This window comes from Oculina patagonica, chromosome 3 (genome assembly GCF_052425735.1).
Source record: "Oculina patagonica isolate OP01 chromosome 3, crgOcupat, whole genome shotgun sequence".
Taxonomy (NCBI): domain Eukaryota; kingdom Metazoa; phylum Cnidaria; class Anthozoa; order Scleractinia; family Oculinidae; genus Oculina; species Oculina patagonica.
Window position 1 is genome coordinate 19,801,329 of NC_135760.1, and position 17,018 is coordinate 19,818,346.

The window sequence follows — 17,018 nt, forward strand, 5'->3', positions numbered from 1 at the left end:
GACCCAGTAACCCGGTTCAGGTTGTCCAGGCCCCAAGTCAGATCTACGTGACAATTAACTGAAGGCAATGTTGCGTGACGATGTCAGTCGTCAGGCCGGCGATTTTGAAAATGTATAATATCTATAGCAGTATAAATGCTATTGTTCTCCCGTAAAAGCCCTTGTCTTTTCAATTTTCGTATTGTACATGATTTATAAATAGCGTTGTAGCTGTTTTTGAGATTGTGGTTTGGTGGGCATGGCGATGTCTGTTGTTGCGGTGGTTGCAAGTGTTGTCGGGGTTTGAGGCGTTGTGTGGGTTGAATGTATTATTGGTGTTCAGTTGCGCTGTCAAGGTTATGGGCCTGTCCAATGCGACCAGGGTGGGAGGGGGGAGAGTACTCAGGTATGTTTTGAATGGGTATGTGCCGCCTGGGTCTCCAACGTAGCACCCCTTTTTAGAAAGAATTTGCATCCAAAATGATACCCCGTTTTAGAAACAGTTCAAATTTTTTAACACCCCGTTTTGGCTGCTGATAATTTGAAACTTTTTTGCGTTCAAAATATCATATCCCGTTTTAGAAATTGTCTTCAAAATGATACCCCGTTCCAGATCGGGAGCCCCAAATCACGACCTCGTTGGGCGGCACATATCGGTGTAGGCATTTTGGGGGAGTACCCCCCTCCCCCCCCCCCCCCCACCACCACGGGCCGTTACGCAAGCTTTGGGCAACAACACCTACAAAATCTGCTTTTAAATGGAAGGAAACCTCAAAATAAGTTTTCTCTGGCTTTATGGAATCGATGACTATAACAGTTATTTGCAATTCCCAACCGAAAGTTTTGAAATACCAATTAACAGTAGTAGGAATGCATCTCTAGCTTTTATTTAATTTTTACGTCATTTCATTGTTTTTACAACTTGTTGGCAAAACTTGAAATCGTAAGCCATGAAAATATGGGCTTACTGATTAAAAGAGTCAACAATATCTTCGACTTGCCCCCGAAAATCACTGGCAATAGTTTTAGTTTTTTAACAAGTACATCGTGTTACAGAGCAGAGGCAGACTTGAACATTTCGCCGTTTAACAAAATACCGTTTCCAGCTAACGAACAATACACTCTCAATAACACTTGATGCAGTTACGAGTGATCAATGTGAAAAAGACAAGGAATCGAAGCAACATTTAAATGCCTCGCTTGCATGTAGGGTCAACTGTAACAAGATTTACTACAATGAACTCAAACTAAGCCTGGTTGTAGTTGAACAGCTTTGTCATTGAACACGATTGATGAGTGTTTGCCGCACCGCCTTGCCATACTTCCCTTATTTGACAAAATATTAACAATAAAAAGAGCTGGCTAAACGGGCAGCAAGTTTCTCACATGACGAAAATAAAATCAAGAAGCCACAAAGGAACATCTTAAATTACTAGGGAGGGGTCAGTAGTGGAAGCTGCAGAGTTTTTTACTCAATAATCTTCGTCACCACCCCTGTCCCCACAGTCCGACTGCCTTCTCTCAGAGTAAACCTGAGCCCTTGTTCAATTGCAATGTCAAACATGAGTTTGATGGTAAAGGTGGCGTCTTCGCCAGGCATGATAAAATCCTTCCCCTCGGGCAGGGTGATAGTAGCTGCCACGTCACCGGTTCTGATATACATCTGTGGCTGGTAGTTCGACACAAACGGCTTATGGCGTCCGCCCTCTTCTCTCTTCAAGATGTAAACCTGTGTGGTTTTGAAAAAAAAAAAACAATTCTGATAAAACTACATGAAAGTTAACTGTATTGATTAACTGTATTGTAGCTTCCTAAAGGCCTGGCAAAACGAGAAAAAATCTTTCCAAAAACACTCACAGTGCGCGCATGTTTCTCCAATGTTTCCCAGTTTTGCCGCACAGGAAGCATTGTCTCCAGGGTCAATTTTTGTTTGCAATAAGCAAAAATTGCCTCTGCTAGAAGGCAGAAACATTCCGTGTTTCCGTGTTGCATTGAACCATGGCAAGACGGGGAATCAATTTTGAAAAACATGTTTCCTTGTTTTGCCAGACCTTAAGCTGGTGAAACATCGCTAACAAAATAAAAGCAGTTTCTGTACAGAGCCTCTCGATGTTTTATTGTTACCGGTAAAAGAATCTTGAGGTTTCAAACTTCCCCAAGCTTTCTAGCAAAAGATTATTGGGACCCGTTGGCCTAAAGGTACTGGCTCTTTAGATGGTTGCCATAGAGACCAATTTACAAAATTCCCCGACTTTTCTCTGACTTTTTCCTGATAAAATAAAATTTTCCTGACCAAATAAATACAAAATGTCATATATAGTAGCGGCCTCCGGCCTCCGTTTTCAAATAAACAAACAAACAAAAACATCGCTGAGATCACATTGAAAAATAATGTCTAATTTCCTGACTGAATATAAAATTCCCTGACTTTTCCTTGACCTTCAGTGAAGATTTTCATTTTTCCAGACCATTTCCCGACCTGTGGCAATCCTGCTTGAAAGACAATCGGATTCCATAAAGCACTGAAATTGAGTCCTCTCAATTTTTCAGCTGATGCAAAACTGCTTTTGGAACAGTCACTTCAAAGCTAATTAGATTTACAATCTCTGCCGTATAAGCTACCTGTGCCTCAAACTTGGTGTGTGATTTGACCGTCCCAGGAGCGCACAAGACCATTCCACGTTTGACATCTTCTCGCTTTAATCCTCTGACCAAGGCTCCCAAGTTATCGCCGGCTTCTCCTCTATCGAGTAGCTTGTGGAACATCTCGATACCTGCATGAAGTAAAATCGAGGGTTTTAGTGTAATCACGTATAGAGCAGTTTCCAATTGCGTGTCGTTAAACCAAAATGTATGCGGTCTCTAAAAAAGCGTCTGGAGAGTTGTAAGAGTGAGGGGAGTAAAATGGGCTAAGACTAGACTCGGGAGGCGTGCGAACTTCACCTGCGAATATTGGCGGCTCACGCGTCGCCCCTGGTACATTGCACCTCCCGTATCTGCTCTCTAAAGCTGGGTTTACACGAACGATTTATGTGTAAAATACATTTGATCGTGTAGATCACAGTCGGTTGTCCAAAGTTTGGTGCGCCGTTAATGACCTTGGACAGCAGAGATACGCATAGAGATACACGCGCATAGTGCCCTGTGGGAGATTGGGAGTCTGGGGGCCACATATTCTGACATAATATTTGCCATGTTAAAATTATTTATTTATGTGACGAGTCGTCTACACAAGCAATGTGATAACTTATTTGTTACGTAAAAGCTAGCTCGCCAGCTTGTCAACAAATATATTTTTCACAGAAAAACTGGCCAATTTTTCGTATCTACAGGAGCAAATAAAAATTGTCACATAAAAATTGCCACAGAAAAATTGCTCATGTAAACTAGACTTTACGCTTTCCACCAGCAGTCAAGTGCTCGTAATTTGGGCCCTTAGAGACTGCCTTAGTGACTAGTGACCTCACGTTACCTGTGACTATTGTCTTCGCCTTCGAGCCATGACCCACAACCTCTACTTCATCACCACTCTTGATGGTACCCCTTTCGACCCTCCCTGTCACTACAGTGCCACGCCCTGCTATGGAGAAGACATCCTCGATAGGAAGGAGGAACGGCTTGTCCAGGTCTCTTGCAGGAGTTGGAATGTACTCATCCACAGCTTCCAGTAGCTTGAGAATGGAATCTTTACCCATCTCTGGGTTTTTGTCTTCCAAGGCGCACAGGGCTGAGCCAGTAATGATGGGTGTGTTGTCTCCATCGTAGCCATACTCTGAGAGAACCTCTCGCATCTCAAGTTCTACCTACATTGTAGTAGATGGATAAGTAGCTCCAAAGTTACAACTTAATCCCTGGTTTCAAAGTCTTTTCTTATCTTACTCACGGACATAAACTGCTTCTACAGGGTAACGTCACTTCATGGAAACTTGTTATGGTTACTGTTTCTTATAGAAAACGTACTGGGATTTTAGGCTACTTAGGCGCACTAGCGATCAGCGCAGATAACTAGTACAGGCATAATATTATGTGATATGGAATATATTGCTGTATTAAATAATTATCTAGAATACAGTTTAGATGATAACCATACAGTAAATTCATCTTTCCAAAGTACTAGGAAGCATGTCCTTCATGCTGCAGCGTCCATAAAATGCTGTGTTACATTTCATCTGTGCCTTCATTTTGTAAAATAAGAACCTATTGAAAATTTTATGCCAAATAGGTTCTTATGAAAAGGGAGTTTGAAATGAAAATTTTAGCCTAACAGGTTCTTAAATTTTAGGTTCTTATATGTGGGTTTTTACTGTAATTCATACAGCACATTTTAATAGCATACCCCTTGAATACAGTGGAGGCTCAATGCTGGCCGTATTAACTGGATTCTACTGCAATTCCAGTGCAGAGACACATTATATATAATACTTTTTGGAAGTAGCAAATTTTTGAACAAAATATTGTAGTTGACCAAGAGAATGGGTTGACACATGTTAAAACTGTTGTGCCTAACTGTTGTGCCTAATGAATGAACAGAAGATCCTTGCAATTATGAACACAACTAAAGCAGTTGCGAAAAGAAGCCTGAAAAAATCAGGCTTGGGGGGACTCGAACCCTGACCTCTGTGATACCGGTGCAGACTGAAGTAAATGGTTCTTGCTTACCAGCTCTAGAACTTCTTCATCTTCTACAATATCAGCTTTGTTGAGGTAGACAACAAGATGCTTAACACCAACCTGGAACATATGCAGCAGTCAGATACAAAAACATCTAACAGAAGTTATAGTTCACCACTAAATTTTCTCCGATTCTGATTGGTTTAAATTGATCACATGACGCGATAGTATTCGTCCGTCCGAGGGCACTATCAGCCCATAGTGCCTGCCGAAGAAAAATGCCCGGATCAATAGTGCCCGCCTGTGAATTTTTTTTGTAAAATTAACAAGCGTGCCTGCAGACAAAAAAACCCAACCAAATTCACTGCATTTAGTGGGTTTCTTGTCTGGTTTTGTTTCGTTTGTTAAATTTCGGCTTTTAATTAAGTTTTTTATCCTGAAAAGAAAAAAATAATTGACGATGCTCGTTTTTGTATGGGCATGCAGAAGAAAATTTAGTGGTGAACAATAAAACAATAGAGTGTTTCTGTCTCGGAACTATCGGTCTGATAGTTGCCCCTTGGAAATTTGATGTTCTTAAAACTAGCATATTAGTGCTCAAAGCTTTGCTTCTCGGGCTAATATTTGTTTTAAGAAAATCGAATTTCCGCATGGCAACTATCAGCCGATAGTTCCTCAACAGAAACACTCTATTGTTTAAATAGTTGCATTTGCCTGTGATGGTATAATAATAATTTATTTGAAATAAAATCTAAGGGCTGGGAGGAAAATACTACACAATAATAATAATAATACCATAATAATAATAACTGTACCACTCAAAAGAAAGCTACCACCTCGCTAGATGCATCTGGTTTCTCTTGAGATGAGTGTTGTTTCTTTCGAGTGCACTGCAAGTACCAGTGTCTTGCATTCTGGTGATATTCAAAATAGTTTCGCTTATGGGAGGATTGTTTTGGCATTGCATCGAATGTTGGTTTTATATTTCTTGATAGCTGCATAAAATTATCAACTTTAATGAAGGAGACACCCGACTTTCATTGAATGAATGATGCGTGTGCTGGAGCATCTTTTCATAAGAGCTCATAATGCCTGTATAAGAGAAAAAATTTTCTTGTAAAGTCTCTTTGACTCTAACTTCAATACATGTACTGCACTGAGGCTGTTGATAAAAAACACATTGTGTAACTTTTATAACATTGGACAAGTAAGCTTTTGTGGCACGAGCCACTTTACTGGTAAAGAAGTGAGGTAAAGAAATTAATACCGCACCCACCTGATTGGCTAGCAAGAGATGCTCTCTGGTTTGCGGCATCTGTCCATCAGTTGCAGCCACAACAAGAATGGCACCATCCATCTGAGCAGCTCCTGTGATCATGTTCTGAAGAAAAATGATCAAGTTACTGTAATGATTTGATTAGGCACCAAGGGTGATTATTTTATTTTGGAAACTCAAGGGAGTACACTTGTTGGAGAGAGACATGAAGCTAATTTGGGACAGGGGGCTGAGATTAATATTTCTTTGTTGACATAAACATCTGAACTTAGTATAATTTCAGAGGTGATTATAAGAATTGGGGCATTCTGATTGGTCGAGAAACTCGGCTTATGAGGCTATAATCACCCCGCGAGAGGTGATTATAGCTTTGGAGGCTTGGATACTAAGCCGAGCCACCTTTGACATCCAGGCATGTAAACATGGCTGCATTTGCTGAATGAAATTTTCCTTCATTTGAACGAAACCACTCCATGTCATGGATTTTTAAAACATTGGGAATTTTGCAAGTTGACTACCAAGGCTTTTGGACCGAAAATAGTTTCAAGAGATTGTTCTCAAGACATTAGAATTGATCATAAACACGGTGGTTTTGGAGATCGCACACAGCCATCCAAACTCAGTCAGATCAATTGAGCAAACATTATTCAGTTCTCTTCTGACCAGAGCTACCGTACTTATTTCGAGAGGATTCACACATTTTCTTAGAAGTCACCAACAGTTAAACAAAGGTACCGGATATCTATCTTTCTTGTAGTGTTTGTTTTGTTTGGTTTTATTGATAAACTTTTAAGTGTAAATTCTGATTTCAATCGATGAATTAAACTGGTTTACACGTATGCAAGCGAACACTTGTGTTTGATGTTTTCTTGTTGTCTATCGTTTTTTTATTTTATTTTATTTTATTTTTTTTTATTTGCAAGTACTTACAACTGCATTAAACATACAACATTACGATGATTACAAAATATAGATCACTAACTTTACAAAAGGAGCTACTTTACAGTACAGCTTAAAAAGTGCGAAAAAATAGTTACAAAAATTACTCTTCTTACTTAACATTACAACACTTACGCTAACAATGCAAAAAAGAAATAACAAATAACATTGCCTATAATTGTTACCAGAAAGAAAATGAACGATGTAGCGAGAAACAAAAACAAAAGGAAACTAAATGTTTTGTAAAAAATTCCATTTCTTGATATAGTTATCGTATTTACCGGATTTGATTGCAATATGTTTTTCTAACGATAGTTTGTCGCGAACGAGGGATATGTACTCGTTAAACTGAACTTTATTTTTTTGGCCGGTGTTAAGGTATAAAAAGTATTTTCCTAATATAATAAGATGGTTTAGGGCTAAACAACCACGAGGAGAGTCCAATATACCATATAAGACATCTAAGTTCGAAAGATGGACTCTTTTTCTACTATGAATATTGTACCAATCTTGAAAATCTACCCAGAACGTTTTTGCTTGAGTGCACTCTATAAAAAGGTGCCGGATGGTATGGAGTTCGGTAGGGCAAAAAGGACAAGTTGGGGAGTCAACTTTCTTCATCTTATGTAATAAGCTATTCGTAGGTAGGATGCGATGGATGATCTTGTACTGGAACATCATCATTTTGGTTTCTTTTGTAACGTTAAAAGGTAAAAGATAAACCTTACACAGATTGTTCTTTTCTACCCCATATTCAATAAGTTTCCTTTCTGCTGTGGGGGGAGATAACTTTTCCAGGGATAACAGTTTTTCATAGAGAGTTTTACAACTCAACGAATCGCTTATTGAATCAATGGGTTTAATGGGTAGTTGGTTGTTAGAGTTTAAAAGCTTTTTCCACGAGCGAGGGAAAGCAGAAATGATGCTGTAATACTGTAGAAAATTAAACTTAGTCTTGAATTTTTCGCAAAGAGAATAGAAAGATAGAAAGCGATTTTTTTTTTCTGTGTTAAGCAAGTCTGATATGTGTGTGACTCCAGCCTGAAGCCAATGTGGAAAATAAATCGATTTTTTATTAACAATCAGAAACCTGTTGTTCCAGATTACTTGCTCTAGTACCTCAGATTTATTTTGAGGATCGGTCGCAGTGATTTTCTGCCAATGGGCTATGATGTCGTTTTTTTGCTGTTCTTGATAATCACCTCAGAAAATTATACTAAAACAATTATTCGCCTCAGGCTCCGTGATTATTGTTGAATAATCCCCTCGACTTCGTCTCGGGGATTATTCAACAATAATCACTTCGCCTTCGGGGAATAATTGTTAAATGTCAAATGAAACTGAGGTCTTTCTTTTGAGGGAGGAAACAGTCAAAACACCTGTTTCTCCTTAGGTCTCTAAATTTTCCCATTCGAAAATCAAAAAACGTCCCAAATTCTAGTTGACGAAAGTTTCTAAAAAAACTATGACATAACCACACAAGATTTTTCGATGACGTAAGCATCCTCCCCTCAATCCGGAGACTTTTATTTGAAACTCTGCTGTCAATATGTCAATCAATCTGCACGCACACAACATTAACTTCCTGTGAAGTAAATTTCTTGTTCGCTTGACAACAAAAAACTCTTAAATTTATAAGAAATGAGCAAAAGAAAATAATCCCGAACAACACCTAGAAGAACAGTTCTTTTGTACTGAAGGAATGATTTGAACAGTTCGAAAGAAAGATGAACAACAAATGAAACAGAATAAGGGCCTTTACTGAATTCAAAATAGGGTGCATTATTTTACTGACATGGAGGCGATTTATATTGGAATAGGGTTACTAACATGATAAGAGGACTTTTTGGCATCAGGGTGATTATGAACAAAAAGGTACTTTTTAGCAAAACAAATTAAAAATGTGCGGGGGAGAGGGCTTATTAGAAAGAGGGTGCTCATTAAATTAAATCACTGTTGCAAATCATATCTGCAAAAAACAAAAACTCTGGGAGGGGAAATAAGATGAAAGATGTACCAGTTGCGATAGCTGCAGTCAAAGGCCATAAACTATAAATATTGCTTCAAACACACATAAAAAATTGAATAAAACTTCTCATTTTTGTAAAAATATAAAGAACAGCAGCACTACATGAAAGTATTGCTCAATAGTGTCATTTGAATGGTCACAAAATGGGGTTTTATCCAAAGACCTTAATGAACCAACTTGTATGGCATAATAAACAGTTTCACATGAAATTAAAATATAAAAATTCTAAGTAGATTTCATTCAGGGTTTCATCCCAAGACTTTAAAGTTAAAATGACCACCTTGAACAGCATAATAAACAGTACTGCATAAAAGTACAGTTGAATCCCGATAACTTGAACCTTTAAGGGGAAATCCAAAATGGTTTAAATTATTGAAGGTTCCAGTTATCTAGGGTAAAATTAGTAAGAAAGTGACCTGAAGAGGTATCGAAAAAGGCTCAAATTAGCAGGAGGTTCGAGTTATTGAGGGTTTGAGTTATCGGGATTCAACTGCACTGCTTAATAGTGTCATTTGAATGGTCACATGCTAGGTTTTTGTCCATGGAAATTATTACTTCATTCATTTAGACTGAAGTGACATTTAAAAACTTTAATTACCTTGATGTAATCTGCATGACCAGGGCAATCCACATGTCCATAATGCCGATTAGCTGTTTGATATTCCACATGCGCTGTGTTAATTGTTATTCCACGCGCCTTCTCCTCTGGAGCGTTATCAATATCAGTGTACGATTTGAAATTTGCATCTCCACCTTCAGCCAAAACTACAAAATAAAAACATTCAGAGTTGAGAAATATCACTGATCCATTATTAGAGTAAGGAACAATTGCTTCTCTCTTTTGTCCAGAACTTATTTAATCTTCTTATTAATTACAGTTTTTTTCTAAATTAAAGTTTAGTTAGTGTTTAATTAAGTAAGAGAGGTAGGCTCTAGATATATACATACATGTATATTGTTTTTAAATATTCATGTAAACAAGTGATTATGTAATTTTCCTTTCCTTTGTTGTACTTTTATTCCTTTAATTATTTATTTACTTTTTTTCCTGTATTTTTTTTTTGTGTGTGTCGATTTACTGTAAATGTTTATATTTCATTCAATAAAATAAAAAAATAAAATAAAAAAAATAAAAAAAAACATTCAGAGTTAGGTTCCAGGAAAGACAATAAGGGAATAAAATGACTTTTTTCGGGAATAATGTTTATTTGCACCAGCGTAGTGTCATTTATGGCCCAAGCGCGAGGGGCAAGGGCCACAAATGACACTACAAGGGAGCAAATAAACAATATTATCGAACTCATATTATCAATATACAAGGCGAAATAACATCCAGATAGCTAACGCATTTAATGAAGTTAACATTTTCAATAACACAAGTACTTCGTTGCAATGAAAATTTTACATGATACTAGTGACGCCTATGTCTTATTGTCTAGTTGTGGTATAAAAGAGCTAGCTGCATTGTCTCTGAAAATAATAATTTTAAACAATGGGTTGATTCACGGATATTAATACTTTACAAACTTATATTTTCCGATTGAACTTTGGCGTAAAATGCTTACAACTGCTTTAGCTAAATTAGCTGGAATGGAGATACAAATTCACGTGAACAATGTTTCGTTTCTCACAGGACAACAAGAAGTTGCTCTCTTTGTCTCTTTGCCTTGGGCGTTTACTTCTAAATACGATTTTTGACTGCGTTTTGTCCCATTTACAACAAATACATTTTGATTTTTCTTTCCAAACACAATTTGCTTCGGATGATGAACCGAGAACCAATCAGCTGCAGGCCTGTTAATGGATTAACGGCCTGCAAAGCGCATATTTTCAATAGCGCAGTTTTCAATTTGGCCGCATGTATTGATAATAATGAGTTTTATTTCAGATATACATGTAGCCAAAGTGATTGATATGTAAAAATTCCTGAGCTTATCTTTGTTACAGTTGTACAAATTATAGGGAGGGCCTTTAAATCACCAGTATGCAGGGGAGGAGAAAGATTCTGTTCCAATACATTTTACTTTTTTAAACTTTGGCTGAAAAAATAGGGGTTTCTTATCTGTGTTCCACTGAACATGTGAGATGTTTTTGGGAATTTGGTAAAATACATACAAACACAAATCTACCTTTAGTTATTGCTGCTGTAAGAGTTGTCTTTCCATGATCTACATGCCCGACAGTGCCAATGTTAACATGAGGTTTGCTTCTGGAAAAGGTGGCCTTTTTAGCAGGGGCTGCATAGTTTCTTAGTTGCAACACTAAAAAAAAAAACAAATTATACATAACTTGTAGTGAATCAGCAATAATGGTGAGTTCATAAAAATAAAAATAAAAAAATACTTATTTGCTGTGTGTAAATAGCATTCCAAATGGCTTAGTATAAGATATTCTTACCGGCACTTTTCCTTCCAGTTTGTAAAAACAGCAAATTCTGAATCAGGGAAAACCAAAATTTTGAAACATTGTTATTTACCGGTAATGTGACCAATGTGGTTGATAGAGCTACAAAGCTATCAGCCCAGTCGCTAAAAGACTATTGTATGTGAAACTGAGGCTTGCCTCACTGCACATTGTCATGTATTCTCCAGGACATTATAATCCATTAACTTTGCTGATGCAAATGACTTTAACTCATTCAATACAGCCGATATCTGGGTCAACCCAAACATGAGGACAAAATCATTGACTGGATATTGACCAAGTTCTTTCTTTTTTGTACGTTTATGGACAGAGATGCAGTCCATGTCCATTATCTGGGAAAATCACAAAAAAGAACAAGGCCAATATATCAAGCCATCTTGACCAAACAAGCTTGGTCAATGAAGGAGCTATTACATGGTGTAATGATGTGACTGGGTAAATTATGTCCCAAATGATCACGCCACGCTGCCAATATTCTGCCAGTATGACCCTCGTGCTTGGTTTATAAGATATATATCTTACACACTCAGGCAGCCAATCACAGTGCAGGGTTTGATACATCTTGCCCTCTCATGAAGCTGGCCAAGTAATAAACAGCCTTAATTTAAGGAGATTCAAAATGGTTACCTGTTCTTTCAAGAAATACTTGCACAGAAAATGGACTACATACATAAAACGTAGAATAGAAATTTCCTCCCAAAATTGGAATTAAAGTTACGTTTGGCTGACACCATTCATGTACATTATGTAACCACCCCCCTATATACCCCCCTCTTGAAAATCTACAAACATAGCTACATGTATGAAGAGTTTACTAGACGCAAATTAAACTTACATCGTAGCCGGAATTTAGACAGAGAGACTTGGCACCCCTTATAGCTTCCTTGAGAGCTGAAAAATTCAAGATACGAAAATAAAAGAACCGATCTAATTCCAAAGCAGTTCGAAGCTAAGCAAATGAAATCGATCTGGAAGTCTGACATTTGAAATTGTCACGTGCATGACTACAGCATAAAAACATAAAATACTTCTCACCTTTTTGACATCTAAGTCCTCTTAATGATACTGAAAACATGTCTACGAGTTTATGAGGTCAGAATGGCTTTGTATTTTGGTCAAAGTACGGTTTTTTACGATGGAACCTCACTTTTCGGCATATCACGTTGTTGGTGAAATTGAGCCCGCGATAAAAAAGGGGCTGCGTTCAGCAAAGAGAGGTAATTACGTGGTGTAACAAAAGTTTTCACCAGTCCCTTTTCTGGCACTGCGCATAACGCATCGACTTGCTTGTGGTCTTTCCGTTCGAGATGGCAGACCATTAGGGCCTAACCCTAACCCTAACCCTAACCCTAAGTGGCGGCAGACGGCGAAACGTGGCGTAACAACAACCAGACATGAGCGAGAGCTAACTTTTCTTTCTTTCTTTATTTTCTATTTCAAATAAAGTGACATTTCGAATTTTTTTTACTGAAAAATGGGGGGTGGATATCCACCCTATCCACCCCCCCTGTATCCGCCCCTGCTTTATGTGGATTTATGTGGCTAAAAAGGAGAATTCTACAATGCGCCACCCTCCCCTATTTTACAATGGGACAAACAGATGATACAAACTGCCCTCTCCCCCAAAAAATAAAAAAATAAAAAATTAAATAAATAAATAAAAATAAAAAAAATGGAGTGAGTCAAACTCGGGATCAAACTCTCTGGTAGTGGGGTAAAGAAAGCCTAGTCCCTGAAGTCTCACTTCTCGCACATGAGATCAACCCCTATAGAGGGCGCGCGGAAGAGGGAGTTCAGGGACTGGACTAGGTGAAAAAGGACGGCGGAAAACCTTCAAACACCTTATCTAATCATATTGCTGTTAGGCCATCCTGGGCTTCGTCAGACATATCCCCCCCCCCACCTCTTTTCAGAAGACTCACATTCCCTCCCCAAACTAGCTAAATACGATCGCCCCTAAGAACGACGGCGGGGGAGCCCCCAAACACGCACAGATGAAAACAGACCACATCCATACTGAGCCCGTGAATTGTGTATTTTTATTGAAAAAAAAAAATCTACGTTACAGAGAATAATTTCAGGTAAAGAAATTGTGTCAAGAACTTAACCTGCAATTGACCGTCTGCAATCTGAAACAATTATTTCAAGCAGAGTTTTCGTATAGGTATCAATAAATTTTTTTTATAGATAGATTCATAGCTAAGAGGACGATGCGAACGGCTTCATCACGCAATTCTTCAGACAGTAATAGGCAAGACGTATTGATCGAGTCTTTCAACAAATTTTCACCATATTCCCATTTTACACACACATTTCTAAATAATTTATCAGACTTTGGATATATGTTTCACAAGAAAGCAAAATATGAAAAAACAAAAACAAACATACTTTTTAAACCGCATGTCACGGAACTTCACGACTTTCTTTCGTGACCCGTGACCAGCGAGAAGCCTCAATGACATGCAAGCATTAATATTTTATGAATTATTTATTGTCTCAGTAAAAGTACTTCATCCAAACCTACAAACGATATTATTTTACTCGCGTAGAAAATTATAAATGGGTGTAAATGACCCATCTATCTTAAATTAAAAATATTTTTTTCTACCACAGAGGCGCTAAAGGGTGGAATATCAACTCGGGAAATTGCCTGTGTGTAGAATCAGGAAAATAAAAGTTAACTCCTGCACAATTCACTTCATCTTTCTTTCCAATGCACTGCGGCAAATCCAGCTCAGCGGGAGAGAACATGGTGATAAAATATTTTACACCTTTTTTGACGAGAACAGGTTCAGTAAAATACACATCGAACCCTGGTAGGCCTTCCGTACCTCCAAACTCCACGGTGTAGCTACCTTGCACGCAGCTAACACACGTGCGATTGCAGTCCAACAGTTTTGTGATTACTGCATAGTCGTCGTTTAGTTTTCGGCCACTCAAAATGATGCGCACTCCACTAATGCAGACGGGTTGATCAGCTATGAAGGAAACGCTATTGGTACTTTCGTACGGTGCGAATAGGCGAGGAGGTTCATTCACGAACAACCGGCGACAGCGAAGCGGCTGAATCCCTTGCCGTGCCGGCTGACGAGATATGTTTGGCCGCAGGGAAAAGTGTTCGTGATTTGATTTCGCGAGGACGAAACCAGGAGTCGTGAGCCCTCGTGTAAGTAGCGAATCGTCAAGATCAAAAATCCCAGCTGCTAAACCTTGATTTAGTAAATCGCTGTCTTTTATGGACGAGAAACGAATATGCGAAATTGTACCCCCAATAAATTTCCTGATGTTCTTGGCTTTCGGTTCCAGTGAATGCACTTTGCATTGAGCGTCTGCCCAAGTCAATACTGCCCGGAATAAATCGGTTTCTTCAATGTCTAGGGTCTCTCGCTTCACCAGAGCTTCCAGAATCGCCTGAGACGTTGACAGGAAGCTTTTTGAACGAAGGCACTGCCGGGTCTGCAGATCGACGATGCTCCAACATCTTTCTTGCAGTTGTTCGGTGTCACGGTAAAACTCGCACTGCTTCAAAATCTCCAAAGCGTTGTCAGCGTCGATTTCGTTCTTCAAGAACTCAGCACATTCGTCCAGCAAGCCAGGTATCATGTACTTTTCAGCTAAGTACATTACACGAAGAACGCAGTGAGCCGTTAAATGGGTTTCGTCGGAATACAAGAAGCGAAAAAGTTCCAACAAACTGTCGGAGTCCGCATCGACAAGCTCGATTGAGTCGCTTCTCTCCGACAAATCTCCGTAAAACATTTTGTAGAAAACAGGACTTCCGATGGCTAGGACGTACTTGTGAGCAGGGATCGATACTTTTCTCTCGGTTTCGCTGTCCCGCACGATGAAATTTATATCGCTCATAAGCGAATTATTGTACATTCGCTTGTTCCTTTCCGTCAGATTCGGCGGCAGAGAATTCACTTCAGAAAGTAAATCGTGCATTTCTGATGAATCAAAAATTCCACTCTCAGTGTTTTCGAAACGGTTTTGCTAGAGACCTCCAAGTTAATGCCGTAAGTTTCCTCCTCAAGGCGGTTAACAGCCTTTATAGAAACAGAACCTTCCTTGCCGTGATCTTTTGTTTTGTCTATGTTAATTTCGTCACGCACGCCACAATTCGTCTCGTCACATCTAGAAACACGAACATGCCATTCGACATACTAATAAACAGTAGTGATTTAATTAAAAAGCTTCCGGTCTACAAAAAAGGAGACTGAAAAGTGCAGGTAAAATTTTATATGTTTTTTTTCGTGTAAAAACTATTTTATTTCCTTGCGGTGTGTAAATCTTTTTATAAAGCTGAAAATCCTTGCAACGTTTCGTGCCCTGAGGCTACGTGACTCGATTAAAACATTTAAAATGCGTGCGTGCTTCATTGACTTTTCCGGCTACTCTAAAAATAAAATACATCAAAATAGTTTAGTTGATCAGCTAACTAAACAGATCTTCTTGTATCATCTTATTATATCACGTTAGCGGAATACATGTTTAAGTGCCTTAAAACCTTGGCTACAGCACCCTCAATTTCCATTATTTTTCCGCTCAAACGGATCTGATCATTGCGACTTTTGTACATGTCGCTTTTGAGAATCATGCGTTGATAATCGATTAACACTGGCTCGTTAGGAGCCAAAAAGGCGCCTTATTTTAACAAGATAAGAAGGAAAACGGCACCAGACGGAATTGTGATGTAAATTTTGGCTTTGTATAAATTTTGAAGTCAAAGAAAAGGATTGTAGGTCCTTTGTTGTTATACGTTTATAACATTTGTGACGTCACATTCTCTGCCCCCGGAAATAAAGGAAATGTTGTGAACATCTTGTACAAAGCACGCATTGCACAGCCATCTGATTTAACATTTACACTTGTACAGTTAAAATGGAAAATCAATTTGACTTGCAAAGTTGATCGAGGCCCGCGAAGAATTTGGTTTGAGAATACCTGTCAAGTTAGGAATATCAAATTTAGAAAATTGGATACACATTTGATTGTACTGGACATTTTGCCTGAAATGTCAGCCGTCCTCCCGTCCTAGCCCCCCAGAGGAGGGACATAAACAGTGAAAGCCCTTTCTTCAAACCTCTACAACATGAGTTGAGTTTTTTGCTATAATAGTGTCGATTTGGGCACACTATGAAATTGAGGATGTGTAGAAAATGTAATAAAGAACGAAAGCGCAGTCTGTTCAAAACAAAATATAAGTCGAAAAATGTCAACAAGATGCCGAGGAGTTCAAGTGTGTGAAATGCGATACCCTTCAAAAAGGCACGTACAAAGCTATTTTCTTATCGAAGAAAAACAAAAAAGAATAGTTAGCAAAGGCAAAAGAATACCAAAGAAGTACTAAAAAAACAAAAAGTAAGGATGGTTACATTGACGAAAGATTTCAGTGGCGGATCTAGGGGAGGCCAGGGGCCCGGGCCCCTACCTTATTCTCAGGCCAAATAGAGGCCCGTAGGACAGAGAAAAATAAATTTCCAGACTGAGCCCTCACTTATTCCACGGTGGATGATCGGGCGCCCAACTTATCCGAAGGTCTGGATCTGCCTTTGGATTTTAGACGGATTATGAACGACGAACGCAAAAAAGTTTTGGAAAATATTTTTTCAAGATGCGTAGCCGATGACGTACTGTTTTTCAAATACACTTGAGCAAAAGTACACCCTGTTTATAATGGATTAGACCTAAAGCCTGATGAACTTTGCCTTGCGTGCTATTAAAAATAAACTTTTATCCTGTCACGCGTGGGATTGAGCC

General features: G+C 38.7%; 2 protein-coding genes across 2 annotated transcripts; both read right to left on the reverse strand.

Moving 5' to 3' along the window:
• Positions 1 to 850: 850 nt before the first annotated feature.
• Positions 851 to 12,446, reverse strand: LOC144645354 (elongation factor Tu-like). The gene is made up of 10 exons (XM_078504905.1): positions 12,294 to 12,446; positions 12,094 to 12,149; positions 11,232 to 11,268; positions 10,964 to 11,095; positions 9,433 to 9,599; positions 5,867 to 5,971; positions 4,639 to 4,710; positions 3,452 to 3,782; positions 2,602 to 2,753; positions 851 to 1,708 (listed from the first exon to the last, which is right to left on the reverse strand). Exons 1-10 carry the CDS (start codon positions 12,331 to 12,333, stop codon positions 1,448 to 1,450), a joined length of 1,353 nt encoding a protein of 450 aa, XP_078361031.1. The 5' UTR covers positions 12,334 to 12,446; the 3' UTR covers positions 851 to 1,447.
• An 832-nt stretch (positions 12,447 to 13,278) lies between these two features.
• LOC144647037 (BTB/POZ domain-containing protein 6-like) lies at positions 13,279 to 15,365 on the reverse strand. Its single transcript, XM_078506780.1, has one exon. It carries the CDS (start codon positions 15,201 to 15,203, stop codon positions 13,863 to 13,865), a length of 1,341 nt encoding a protein of 446 aa, XP_078362906.1. The 5' UTR covers positions 15,204 to 15,365; the 3' UTR covers positions 13,279 to 13,862.
• Between the last annotated feature and the right edge of the window lie 1,653 nt (positions 15,366 to 17,018).